The following is a 15,023-nucleotide window of genomic DNA, read 5'->3' as shown; positions in this document are numbered from 1 at the left end:
ATTCCAGAGACACCAGACTTCAAGGATTCATCTCTTCCAATTTGGGAATTACATTTATAATAATAAGGCCAGTTTATGTTCTACACCATCGACGACCATGGCAGAATTGTGGGGGTTGGCCTGGACTCTAGCCACGAGAATGGTTCCAGCATGAGAGCAGAAACAGTAGGGGAATAAAGGGCATCCCTGACGTGTGTCTCTCGCTAGCTGGATGGATTGGGAGAAAGAGCCATTAACTTTGAGTTTGGCTGAGGGTCTGAAAAATAGTTAAAATTAAGGCTTTCATCCTGGGCCCTAAATGGATCTCGTCAAGCCCTTTAGTAAGATAACCCCAGTCCACCCTGTTGAATGCCTTCTTAGGGCCGAGAGAGTGAAGGGCCATCGGTTGACGATGTCGTTCTGCAACCTCCATAAGGGCGACCGCTAACCAGGTGTTGTTGTTAGCCTGTCTATTCCGAATAAAGCCAGACTCTGTTGGTGCGATGAGGGTAGGCCATATGTGCTGAAGGTGGGCAACCAGAATGGAAGCAGGCAGCTTCACATCGCAGTTGAGACGGGCTATAGGCCGGTAAGAAGGGCAGAGTTAGATAAGCCTCCCTGGTTTGAGGAGGAGAATGATATGTGACTCTTAACATGGTATCTGTGACAATTCCAGTTTGCAAAAAAGCGCTGCCAAAGGTTCAGTTCAAAGAGGGGTGTAAGCTTTATAGAAAGGGGCAGTATAACCATCAAGGCCAGGCGCCTTTCGCACCGGAATGCTACCTATGGCTGCATATAGCTATCCGTCGCTCCTCAGCTGTAATGTGTTAGTGGAGATGCAGCTCCTCTGACGTATTCGGGACTGGGTAGGGGCGGGGGACTTAAGCCAAATTATCATCTTGATGTTGAGCATCCAGCTGTTCATCCCGGTAAAAGTGCAATAGTAATCGGTGAAAATCGCTAAAATATGCTCCGTCTCTCGTAGGAGAAGATCCTTGTCATCCATCAACTTCAAATGTGGTTCCCGGTGGAATGGATGCGTCATTTATGGTTGATGAGTCTGACGGCTTTAACACCCTTTTTTCATAGTACGTGTGTTTGAAATACAGCAGCTCTTTCCATTCTTAAGCTGTTGTAAGTCCAGCAGAGTCCTTTAGGAGCCCCACTCCCCGTGAAGCACTTCATCCTGACGTATCTGAGCCTCTAACTCCTGTTGACGAAGCTTATTTGCCCATTCAAAGGCTGCTGTATGGAAAATAAGCTCCCAGTGGAAAACCGCCATTGCGGCCTTCCATAGTCGCAGGGGAGACATTCCCCGTATTGTTTTCAGTAAATTAGTGTTCAGTAGTGTCCTTGATATAGTTGTGGAGAGCTGGGTCTCTAAAGGCAACTTTGTTTAAAATCTATGGGCGAGGAAAATGGGCGTTGCAGAGTCGTCCGACTAACTCAATCATATGGGTGCATGGTCGGAGATCACACGCAGGTCCATCTTAGCTTCAACAAGACTAGTCATTAGAGACTGTGAGGTCAAAAAATAGTCTATTCGGAAGTACGTTTTATGTACACTAGAGTAAGTCCTTGTCTTGAACATGGTGAGAACACCAAGCATCCATGAATGCTAAATCTAGAATGCCTTGGGTCAAAGCTGTTGGCGGTCGAGGTACACCGTGCCGGGGATGGGATTGATCACAGGCAGGGTGTACGGGGACATTAAAGTCACCTCCTAGCACTATGGCACTCCTGTGGAAATTAGAAAGCTGTGGGAAAAGGTCTGTGAAAAAAAGACATCTGTCATGATTGGGGAACCATAAATTGAAACTGTGCATAGTTGTGTAGCACCGAACATGCCCCGTATGTCTATTTGACGCCCCTCATGGTCTCTATCGGTGCTCTCATTGTAAATGGGAGATCCCGACGAAGTAAAATAGCGATTCCCCGGTCCTTGCTTGTATGACAGGAGTGGAATTGAGTGGAATACCAGTTCGAATGTAGGCGCTTAGTATCAGTACAGAGGAGGTGCATCTCCTTTAATAGTGCTACATCCACCTCCTTGCAAAGCAGCAAATTTGTCAGTGCCCTGCGCTTGAGGGGTGTGTTTTGGGAATGGTATGTTAAGTGAAACAATATATAGCGTTGTAATGGGGAGCCTGCATAGGGCTGCGGAATGCATCCAGGAGTAAACAAAAGATGAATGGCGTCTGTGTTCTTGGAATAACAATTATGCACAGATATTTTTATTTTTTTGAAGATTTCTATAGTGCAAACCCGACCCAAAGGTATTGCAGCGCTTTACATGAGCACCAGTTACGTTACACAAAACCACATTATTATTTTTTTTTTTGGTAGGCACGGGGAGATAGAGGCTAGATTTATGTAATCTCATTTTACCGATTCCTAAATACCTAATTTTACCGATTCGGTATTTGGGAATCGGTAAATATGATGTAGGTAATAAAACGGTAACATTTACCGATTCGGTAATACGACTCAGTAATAAGAAATACCTTCCCATTCATTCCTATGGGCCTGGAATGAATGGGAAGCCATTCACTATTACCGATTCGGTATTTACCGAATCGGTATTAGCGGGAGTATATTCCAGGGTGGCGAGGTGTCACATTGACACCCTGCCACCCTGTAAATTGTTCATATTCATTCCTTTTTGCTCTGGTAATGACTTTCAAGGCGTGGAATGGGAAGCCTAGGAGTTGTAAGCCAAAGTGCAGGTGAGTGTATGATGCAAATACTTGTATTTTACTTCCAATTTTAGTTTCAATTAACCAATGATATTGAATTTAATGGTGTTGCAAATTAAAATAGTGTTAGTATCATTTGACATTTTTGCCACATAATGGTTAATCGTCTTAGAATATTTTTGCCTAATTTATGTTGAATTCCAACATACTTACTAGTTTGTTATTCTCTGTACAGGAACTTCCTTCGCTGTGGCAAGAAACACAAGCTAGAAGACGAAAATCATGAGGGGGACGAGTAAGTTCTGTGATGGGTTTGAAATGTATGCAGAAAAGTGTCAGAACTGAACGTCTGACAAGGTTCCACCTCACCAATCAGACTCTAGTGCCCACACAATGGTTCAAAGTAGATTTTTCGCAAAACACCTTCACCGCTGTAAAGTAATCAAAAGGAGACACTTGTTTTTTCCTCTTCCCCTAAAAGGAATTGTTGTACTAGTAGTTATGTCAGATATCCCTTTTATCTTCTGAATTGCGGGATGGTGGGCACGATCCCTTTGTCCTACATAAGATTGTTTCTTTAAGAAAAATGAAGTTCTTACAAACATGTAGCATCCCACAAGCCTAAGTCCTACCATAACCCTGTAGTTGCATCTGTGTTGAAGGGCTGAACCAGGCACTTATATTTTCTGCATGAACTTTGTAGTTTTTAATCTTTGCTTGAAGGGGCACGCGTCCGTGACGGTCTTGTTAATATTCATTTTGAATAAAATTCAATTTGACCTTTACACTGTACTAATAATTTTAAGAAAACTGGCTGTTTCTCGTAAGTTATTGTTATATTTGGTACTGCTATTACTACAATTTCATTTGTAGAATGGACACATAGAATTGACATTTTAAAACTGGGTAGAGCATTAGCATTCATTACTGAGCAAGTTGGCATTGGCTGCCTTGCTTCTTGCACATATTTTAATTGGGTCAGATTCATTTCTGGTGGCATGCCAAACTTGCATTCTCCTCGAACCAGTGTTGTGCAGCCTCTGTCACGGATGGCAGGAGAAAAGCACCCCTTGCCCCTTCAGCAAAGCTAAACCTACAGACTTACTTAAGCAGTGAAACCTTCACTGCCGGGACATCGAAGTAACTGGTATTTTACTCTGACCTTCTCAACTGTGCATGCCATGAATGCTGAGGAAAAAATAATCCCTGAGTGGGTTGTCTAAGTCAAAGCACCCTCATTGGGGATGTCATAATGGTTTCAGAAACCATTACAATGTTATCAAATCAACTGAGTGACAATGAAAGAGTGTTGAGGGGCAGGATAACCAGGATTGATGTAGTCAGGTTCCTTCTGACTCCTGCTGCACTAGTTAGATTCCGTACAAGATAAGTGCCGCCAGGCAAAGAAAACCCAGAATGTATTTAAGAGTTTCTACGCAGAACTGTTCATCCTCAGAAAACCTTTTCCGAACTAGAGGCAATCCCACAGAGTAGCTTCTGTAGGCCAAACCTTTTGTTCACTTTCTCTAATACAGAAAACTGATTCTAACAGGTGATAATGTGGTGTGAACTCCAAACGAAGACATTCACCACGCTTATTCAGTACGTAACTGATTTCTTAGCAACCTTGTGATGAAGTCTACTTTCTTTCCAGGTCTGCCCCAACTGCCAGTAAATTGCAAATAAAAGCAGTTCCATAGCAATGGTTATGAAATGCTCTATACCCCACACACATGCCAAAGTTTTGCATAGTCACCGAATATTGTTCTTCAGTAGGTGATCAGCAGTGTGAGGCAAAGTTAAAACGGCCCGTAACCTGGGCATTATGTTTGATAATAAACTTACTATGGAAGCCCAGGTTACAAAAACGGTGGCCTGCTATTTTGCCATTATTAGATCATTGCGGAAAATCTTTGCTCTGCTACCCCCACAGGCGCGTGCCGTTAGTGGCGCGCAGTACGATTCTTAGCAGACTAGATTATTGTAATGCCCTGCTGCTTGACTCTCCGAAGTTTCTTTTGGACAGACTGCAGAGGATTCAGTCAGCGCCGGCCAAGTTAGCCCTGGCGTGGCCCAGAAGGTCTTCTTCCTTCGCGGCCTTGGCAGAGTTGCTCTGGCTCCCGTTGAGACAGAGAGTTCAGTTTAAGTCTCTCTGTCTTGTCTTTAAAGCCCTTCATGGGCTGGGACCCGCGCTCATGCGGAGAAAGTTTGAGTGGTATGTTCCTGCGAGAAGTCTCCGCTCCTCCTCTGCGAGATTGGTTAAGGTACCAAGGTTTAGGAAAGTCAGGCCAGGTGGTAGACCCTTTGGTGTGGCAGCTGCCAAACTTTGGAACGAACTCCCGTTGGAGCTTAGAGAAATCAGGGACCTCCTTCCGTTTAGAAGGAGTTTGAAAACCTGGCTGTTCCCCAAGACATAGTTGGCTGTTGGCGTCATTCTTATTCTGTACTTTGAGTTGCTTAGCGCCAGGATGCCTGTTAGGTGATAGTGCGCTTTATAAATTAAATAAATAATAAATAAAAGCTATTGCCAGCTTTTTACCATTCTATACCAGCTATGTCAATACAGTGCCAGGACTTTTACAACGCAAATCAGTTGTTATCAAACTTTGGATACTTGGATCATATTCCTTTAAGAAAGGCACTCTACTGATATCTTTTTGTTGTTGTTCTCATGAGCATTTTCCCAATATGCTTACATTCAAGACCGATTCTTAATTATTTTGTAGCAGTTGTCTCAGTACGTGTGTCTTCTCAGCAGAATCTTCTAGAAATTTTGAATAATACTTAGTTAAACCTAATAAGGATTGTAACTGTTCCTTCTTTACCAGACTGGGTGCATTCTTTATTGATTCAAACAATTCCTTTTTAGGTTTAATACTAATTACATACATTACAAATTTCATGTCATATATGTGACCGAATGAGAAGCAAATTTGTATTCATGAAATCCTCTTGTTTGGCCCTTTCCTTCTGAAATGGTTAACACCTTACTTTTAAAATAGTGCTCTACCCTATTCTTCACAATTACCAAAATCATAAAACCCATCTTGAAAGACCACACACTTTAAAATTGGATGCATCCATCTTTAGAATATGCCTGCAGCCCACACTATGCCAAAAGTAATTCTCACAATTTTGAAACATCCTATATGAGATATGAAGGTAATAAGTCTTCTACTTCTTTTGAAGTGGCACTTTGTGCTATGCTGCAGACAAGTCAGTCAATGGAAACTGATGGCTTCCTTTCATTCGAGCCAGTAACTTCACAATCGTTGGCAGAGGAAATCTGTCCACCAAAATGTTTTCATTCAATTAATGCAAGGCACAGTCTAATTTTTCCATTGCGGTGCTGTTCCACCACCAGTGGAGAAATCCAGTCATTGGGCTTAATCGGTTAAACAATTCCGAACTCAAGCATTTGGTTTCTGACTATTGTTCTACTTCTTTTCTTATCACTAAAGGAATGTTCCTAACATAAATTGCATTATCTCCAAGGTTCCTATCCATCTAGAAGATGCACCAGGGAATGCTTTATCCAAGTGTCCCTTGATTTAAGACACCAGCCTACTACCAACAATTTCTCCTGCCTATTAGGATCAAGAATAATATCTCTATCATTCACTCATCCTAAAACTGAATTGCCTTTTTCTGCTACATACAGCTATCCCTCAGCTTGTCTGTCATTAAACTCAAATGTGACATCTAAAACGCATCATGGGAATGGTTTCCCTGTAATCCTGTTGGGATGAATGTCTCTAGTTTCCAATGCTTTGCCTATAGACTCAACAAAATGTTCCTTCATACCTCTTTTTTCACTATAGTATAGGTTGATCTTGAATCAGCTACAATACTTATCTCCACCCTTACAATATGCCCCTCATATAGGGGTTTGTTGCAAGACTTGATACTCCATCACAACACTCCCTCATTCTCTGCCATTGCCAGACTTTGCACTTTCTTATGTGCTTGCCTCTTGCTTTTCTTTAACATGGTAAACTCTTACAAAATGCTCAATCAATCCAGAGCCTGAACATTTCTGATTTACCAGCCTGGCAATTTCTGATATTTGCTAAATATTCAGAAATACCCAGTTTGTAACAATTATTGGTAGCTGGTTGAGCTTGGAGTTTACTAAACGTCTTTCTGGTACTTTGATTGCTGCACTCCATCACTTTGTTCTTGCCTTTAGCATTCGCTTTGCTGACTTCTTTGTTCATTTCAGATTCTATCATTTGACGCACGTTCCTGAAATTGCAGCCTTTCTAATTATCGTTCTTATATTTTTGACAGCTGCTTCTCTTTCCACTCCATAATCTTTCTTGAATGGATTTATTCTTAGAGTGCATAGTAATCTGATTCCGGATTGGCTCATAATGCAGGCTCCTGAATTGGCATCAAATTGATTGTTTCTAATGCTGATTTAGGTAATCTCCCACCGTTCCTGCTTTCTTTTGAACATTGTATATTTGTCACAAAAAACACATACCTTAGGAGAATAACAATTTAAATCATATAATGCATTCAAATACGTCATCTTTATAAACATGGACCACCTTTTTTCAAATGATCATATTCTTACCTTTCAAGCATTGCAAACAAATGTAGTTTGGCCTCATTCCATGTTTTCAATATGTTCAATTACATTGTTTAATCTTACTCCTTTTTTTTCCACATACCGCTGACTGCAATTTTCACTGGATATATCTCCTACTTTGACCTTTTCTCTTAAAGTGAGTGCTTCCTACATCTATAAAGGTCTTGACTATATATGGTTTCTAAAGATTGACTCAACGCAACGGAATTACAATGGGAAAATTACCTTCAACAGTCTTTCCTAAATAAAACCTGGAATAAAATCTTGTCTAAGATGCACTCCAATTGTCGGTCAGGTGGCACTAATATATGTATTCAGGATCAACAGACTATTTCTATCCCCACATCAGTTCACATTTAAGTTGTCATCAGACAGTAACTGTGGGGTTCGAGGCATGTGGGCTGCTGAATTCATATCTGTGCATAGATCGCCGCCTAGTGTTGGGTCTGGATGATTGCACATTGTTGTCCTGGAAGATTCTTCGAAGTATCACGAGATAGGTGGCTCCTCCCCTGGACTACAGTGCGCATGGGCATCGACTCCATCCTTAGATTGTTTTTTTCCGCCATTCGGTTTGGATGCATATTTGTTAACTCAAGTTCGGAATTGATAAAAACCGCTACATTTGGCCAAAAGGCCTTTAGTTATCGTCGGTATTGTCTTTGCGATCGGTGCCCAGTACTCGTTCCAGCTCTATCCTCGAGCTGGACTTCTGAAGAGCCGCGTAGCTTTCCAGCATCAAGGCCCGGTCGACGGCAGAGGCCTTATCGACGATCCATCATGGAACGGAGCCCGTTCAAGAGATGTCCCGTTTGCAACTCTAAGTATCCCCACATCGATGTCCACCCGGTGTGCAACAAGTGCCTGTCTCCGGATCACGATGAAGCCAGCTGTATGGACTGTTCTCGGTTCCGCTCCAAGAAGACGATTCGCCTTCGACGCGCGGCGCGGAAGGAGGCCCAGCAGACGGCACCTGACCCGGTGAACATCTTCGATGCCGAGGAAGAGGAGGGAGTCGAGCAGGAAGTTCAAGAGAACCTGTCTGATCCTGCATCGGAGATCGACTCCAGCTATGACGCAGATGTAGAAATGGTCGATAATGAAGACGTCGTCGACGAGGTAGGAGACGACGATTGGGCCTTCGGGGCCATGTAAGATAGCTCGAGCGAGGAGCTAGGCCCAACCGTTGTTACGGGGGCCGAGACCAAAGCACAAGATAAGGCTCAGGTCGAGGGATCGCCACATGGCCTTACCCAAGATCGAACGCATAGTTCTACAGCCTCGCCTCAAGGCCCGGCTATGGACATTTCCAAAGAGCCATCGGTTGACCGATCGAAATCGAAACCGAAAGTCTCGGTGTCTACAAAACCGAAAGCACCGGAAACGAAATCTAAACCGAAAGTGCGTATTACGTTCGTCGAATCGAAGGCTTCTGAACCATCGGCACCGACGAAACATAAGACTGTTATCGACCCAGGGAGGTCGCTACAGGGTGTCGACCCGAAGGCCGGGGCGCCGAAAAAAGTGGCCAAGGACGTCAAGCCGAAGAAGTCGGCACCGAAAGCCGTAGACACTGACAAGGGACTCGAAACACAGAACTTTATCGATCCTAAACGTCGACTCGACAAGGCGAAGAGCAGTAAAGACCTCGAGTCCAAGAGTAGCAGTGGCTCTAAAGACCCCGTCGAGTCAACACAGCCATCCACCTCCTTTTCAAAGCAGGTGTCGGACTCGCTACAACGTATTAAAGGAAAGGCTGCTGCTGTCGGGCCGAAGGCCGCTCCACCACGGAAGCCAGTCAGTAAACCCCCGAAATCGTCGGCACCGATTCAGTTCACACTGCCACCGAAAGTGGTACCTAAAGCGTTCGCACCTAAGACGGGCGTCGAGGCAGCCAAAAAGGTGTCCATGGGGCCAAAGCCTACAACTACGGATGGGGCCACCAAGCATCGACAACCTCCGCAAGAAGACCAGTCGAGGCAATTTATTGACGCTGAGACGGGTAGACTTTCCATTTTCAAGCGAAAGATCGCCCCAGAACAGCCTATGGAGTCATGTTAAATTCCATTGAAGAAAAAGAGGTATTCTGCTACGTCACCTCTTCTTTTTGAACCTATACAACCACATGTACAAGACACTGCTCCTATTTCACCCACATACTCAAATGTGGATTTAAGAGAGGGTGACAATGAAGAATACAGCTACCCTATAGACACTGATCCAGAAGATCACACTGAACCCTGGACAGACGCTGTTGACCCAGGGGATTCACAAACTGCCCCGGACAGTCATGTCTATGCTGTTAAAACATCACCTACGGTAGACACGGCTGCGTTCAATGCACTTATTGAGAGGGCAGCAAAAAATCATGATGTCCAGCTTCATGCTGACCCTATTGAAGAAGACTTTTTGTTTGACACCTTCTCAACCTCTGAGAGAACTGTCAAAACTATACCCATTCTTAAAGGTGTCCTGAAACACGCTGAAGACATCTTTAAGGAGACCACAAGGGCAAGAGTAATAAATCCCAGAATTGAAAAGAAATACAAGCCAGCACCTGTGGACCCTACGTATATCAAGGGACAGTTGCCGTTGGACTCTCTGGTTGTTTCCAATGCCCGCAAGAGAGCGAACTCGCAAACAATGGGTGATGCTCCTCCCCCTGACAAAGAATCTAAAGTGCTAGAAGCATCAGGGAAAAGGGTGGCAGCTCAAGCGGCCAATATCTGGCGAATCTCCAACACACAGGCGCTCCTAGCCAGATACGACAGGGCTCATTATGATACACTCGAGACCCTGTTGCAACACTTGCCAGATGAATATAAGGAGGCAGCAGAGATGCTCATACAAGAAGGGAAGCTTATATCAAACGCGTCCATTAAGTGTGCTCTGGACGCAGCTGACACTGCAGCCATGGCAATCAATACAAGTGTGATGTTACGAAGACATGCCTGGCTCAGAATCTCCGGCTTCAAGCCAGAGATACAAACCACCATACTTAATCAGCCGGTTAACCCTGATTACTTATTTGGCCCAGTGGTTGACACCACTCTAAAAAAAATAAAGAAAGACACAGAGACTGCAAAGTCTATGGAGGCCCTACAGTCGCAGCAGTTCAAGGGTGGTTCTTTTCGTCGCTCCTAAAATAGAGGAGCTTCCAGAGGCCAGCTTTCCCAGCAGACACAATACAATAAAGGTGGCACGCAGACCACCTACCACAAGAACAATAGAGGTGGCTACCGTGGAAACCGCACCAAGGACAGAGGTCGTGGAAACAACAGCTCCCGATCCTCCGCCACTAACAAACAGTGACGTCTTGTCACTGCTCCCCGCCCATACCACACTGGTCGGGGGGAGACTACAACAGTTCTTGCCGGTCTGGAAATCCATCACTACAGACAGGTGGGTGAGGCAGCTTATCCAGAACGGTTATTGTCTGGAGTTAACATCCACTCCACCCAACGTACCCCCAAGGCACCGTCCTTTGTCCGCAGAGCATATACAATTATTGCAGCAGGAGGTAGTCAGTATGCTGCAAAAGGGAGCCATAGAGCTCGTGCCTGTGGAAGAAAGAGGTACAGGGGTGTACTCGCTGTACTTCTTGATCCCAAAAAAGGACGGGTCCCTCAGACCCATACTGGACCTCAGGCCCCTAATCAGTACATTCTATCAGAACACTTTCACATGATCACATTACAGCAGGTTCCACCGGTACTTAGTCAGGGTAATTTCCTTGCAACACTAGATCTCAAAGATGCATATTTCCATATACCGCTACACCCGTCACACAGGAAATATCTCAGGTTTACCATTCAGAATCAGCATTATCAGTTCAAGGTCCTCCCTTTCGGAGTAATAACAGCACCCAGGGTGTTTACCAAGTGCTTGGCGACAGTGGCTGCACACCTACGGAGGCAGAACGTTCACTTCTACCCTTATCTGGACGACTGGCTTATTCAGGCGAAGTCAGCCCAGCAATGTGCTGCTCACATGTCCCACACCATTCACCTTCTTCACAATCTGGGGTTCTCACTGAATTATCCAAAGTCCCACCTCCAGCCCGCCCACGTACGGCAGTACTTGGGCGCAACAATAGACTCTCTGGAAGCCAAAGCACAGCCAAATTCAGTGAGGATCAACAGCATGCAACTGCTGATACAGAAATTCAAACCACAACACTCACTTCCAGCACGAGTGTTCATGCAGTTGATAGGCATGATGGCCTCCTGCATCTTCATAGTGCGGCACGCGAGACTACATATGCGTCCGCTTCAGGAGTGCTTAGCACGTCAGTGGAATCAGGCTCACGGACAAGTAAAAGACCTAGTGTTGGTGACCCGTCGCGCATACAACTCTCTGCATTGGTGGAATCCACAAAACCTCTGCAGGGGCCGACCGTTCCAGGAGCCTGTGCCACAGATTATACTGACGACGGGCGCATCTCTCCAGGGATGGGGAGCTCATGTACTCCACTACACAGTGCAGGGACTATGGACGGCACAGTAAAAGAAGATGCACATCAACCTTCTGGAACTGATGGCTATCCTTATGGCAATGAAAGCATTCAAGGTACATTTGTGCAACAAGGTTGTGTTGATCCGGACGGACAACATGACGGCCATGTACTACATACAGAAACAGGGATGTACACACTCTCCACAGTTGTCTCACCTGGCTCAGAGCATGTGGAAGTGGGCCATTCAGAGGAACATCTTCCTCATGGCAGAACACCTCCCAGGCAAGGACAATCAGATGGCGGACCTACTCAGCAGGCACAGCCATCAGAAGCACGAGTGGGAGATACATCCATCAGTACTCCACCCGTACTTCCAGCAGTGGGGTCATCCACAGATAGACCTCTTCGCCACAAGGGAAAACGCAAAATGCCAATGCTTTGCCGCCAGGTTTCCACACCCACAGTCGCAGGGAAATGCGATATGGATGAACTGGTCAGGCATATTTGCGTACGCTTTCCCCCAGCACCACTAATACCGCTAGTGGCACGCAAGCTGAAGCAACACTCAATGACTCTCATCCTGGTTGCTCCAACGTGGGCACGCCAAACATGGTACACCACGTTTCTAGAACTCTCCGTGGTACCGCATCAAAGGTTGCACCTCACGCCCAGGCTTTTGACGCAGAGCCATGGCGACATTCAGCATCCAGATCCGCAACAGCTCAACCTGGCGATCTGGCTCCTGAGGTCTTAGAATTTGGCTACCTCAACCTGCCTCCTGACTGTATGGATATCATAAAGGAGGCAAGGAAGCCCACCACTAGAGCATGTTATGCGGCAAAATGGAAGTGATTTGTCATTTATTGTACCAGCAACAACATTAATCCGCTAGATGCAGCTACTCAAAACATCATCTGTTATTTGTTACATCTATACAAATGCAATCTGGCCTATGCTTCCATTCGTATACATTTATCCGCGATAGCAGCTTATCTCCAAAACAAGCAGCATCTCTCACTTTTCAGAGTGCCTGCAATCAAAGCCTTTCTGGAGGAACTCAAACGAGTTATTCCTCCCCGACACCCACCAGAACCTGTATGGAACCTAAATGTGGTCCTCACCAGACTAATGGGTCCACCTTTTGAGCCTCTACACTCATGCGAGATACAATTCTTGACATGGAAAGTGGCTTTCCTAATAGCAATCACATCGCTACGACGAGTTAGTGAACTTCAGGCACTTACTATCTAGGAGCCATTCATACAGATTCACTCCAACAGGGTGGTACTATGCACTAACCCTAAGTTTCTGCCTAAGGTAGTTTCACAGTTCCATATCAATCAAAGTATAGAACTGCCAGTGTTCTTCCAAAATCATGATTCAGTGGCAGAAAGAATGCTCCACACACTAGATGTCAAAAGAGCTCTAATGTACTACATAGATAGGACAAAAGATTTTAGGAAGACAAAACAACTGTTTGTTGCCTTTTCCCCACAACACAAAGGCAACCCCATTTCCAAAGCAGGTATAGCCAAGTGGATCGTTAAGTGCATACAGATTTGCTATCAAAAGGCTAAGCGCACATTAACAGTTCCCCCAAGAGCCCACTCCACACGAAAGTTGGGGGCCTCCATGGCTTTCCTTGGAAACATTCCTTTAAAGGAAATCTGTAGAGCGGCCACATGGTCTACCATACACACATTTACAAAACACTACTGAGCAGATGTGCACTCCAAACAGCAGGCAGCTGTAGGGCAGGCTGTTCTAAAAACACTCTTTCAGACTGCTGCAGCTGGCACGGGTGGCCGCCGCTAATAGAGGGACTGCTATATATTCTATGCACAGATATGAATTCAGCAGCCCACATGCCTCGAACCGAATATGCTACTTCCCAGTATGCATCTGTTCTTGGCATGTAGGGCTGCTGGCATTCACATCGCCCGCCCTCCTCCCCGGCGCCCGTAGCGGTTGCAGCACTCAGAATTACTCTTAGCATGGTCATCACTTACTGCATTACACTCCATCTCTGCCACAATGGCTAAAAACAATCTAAGGATGGAGTTGATGCCCATGCGCACTGTAGTCCAGGGGTGGATCCATCTATCTCGTGATACTTTGAAGACTCTTCCAGGACAACAATGTGCAATCATTCGGACCCAACACTAGGCGGCGATCTATGCACAGATATGAATGTCAGCATCCCTACATGCCAAGAACAGATGCACACTGGTAAGTAGCATATTCGTCTTGTAATAATGAAAACAGTAATGTGTTGCACATGTTTTTGAATGTCCAAATTTTGGTTACATGTTTAGGACAAGGTTAATGATATTTGTTTGACTACAGTACCTTCTTTTTATAGGTGATTCATCTCCTGTTTAGCATAATAATATTGTGGTCGGAAAGTTGTTTGACTTGTGCCTTGCCATCACTTTACAATAATTACTTAGCTGGAAAGATGCCAAAAACGTCACTTTTTTTTTTAGATGGTGGGATTTATTATGGCATACTCCTAGATTAGACTTTGTTTCATTATGTTCCACGCAGCTTCTTATCAAGAGAGATTTGTTATGGTTGTCTTTTTCATAATTTAATTCCAAGAGTTTAAGTTCTCCTTCAAATCGACACACTTTGTTCAAACCACATTGAATGTATTATACATTTTAGCAGGATGTTCTTGATAGGCTTCAATTAGTCAAATTTTGTATTTCATTTGTTTTAAGGGTTTTTCGATCGCCTTTCTCTTTTACCCCTAACTTCTTTTCAAAAACTTTTGCAAAAATGCTATTTCTTTCATTACTTCTTCTACCTACATTACAATATGTAAATTACAATGTATTCTGTTATGTACAGATTTTTATAACATGCATATGTTCTTTTGTAATCATTCAAAAGTTCTTATTTGTTTGTTACAATGTGTTATTTATATTGCAACCCATTTCAATAAAGCATTTTGAAACTGGAAAAAATGTCATCTTCACCAGCAGCTCTTACTTTCTTTCCCATTTGGTTGTATTGCCTTATACATTCCAGACCAAGAGAATGTAACAAGATCTATCTTTTTTTTCCTGGAGTCGAGGAATCCTTTTGAATAGCTTTATGTAATTCACAAGTACTCTTTCCATTTATGCCATTTCATTGCTCGTTCACCTCTAATCAGCAGGAATGGAATTGGTGGTGTAAGTTTTAAGCTTTGTGATGCACACATTTTGTAGGATATGGCTAGCGTCAGTACATAAGAATTGCAAGATTACTTATCCAGAACAGTAGTTCCTTACAAATGATAAATGTATCCTTT

The 15,023-nt window shown here is 44.3% G+C and overlaps 1 protein-coding gene across 1 annotated transcript in view; it reads left to right on the top strand.

The window, feature by feature from the left end:
• CCDC117 (coiled-coil domain containing 117) overlaps positions 1-15,023 on the top strand; it is a 159,487-nt gene that overhangs the window by 48,298 nt on the left and 96,166 nt on the right. Inside the window, exon 3 of the mRNA XM_086943301.1 lies at positions 2,911-2,970. Within this exon, the coding sequence (XP_086799427.1) occupies positions 2,911-2,970 (60 nt within the window). The remainder of the gene's footprint in view (positions 1-2,910; positions 2,971-15,023) is intronic.

The sequence above is a fragment of the Lissotriton vulgaris genome, chromosome 11 (assembly GCF_964263255.1).
Source record: "Lissotriton vulgaris chromosome 11, aLisVul1.2, whole genome shotgun sequence".
Lineage (NCBI taxonomy): Eukaryota > Metazoa > Chordata > Amphibia > Caudata > Salamandridae > Lissotriton > Lissotriton vulgaris.
The sequence above is the reverse complement of the archived record's forward strand: the minus strand, read 5'-3'. Positions and strand labels throughout refer to the sequence as shown.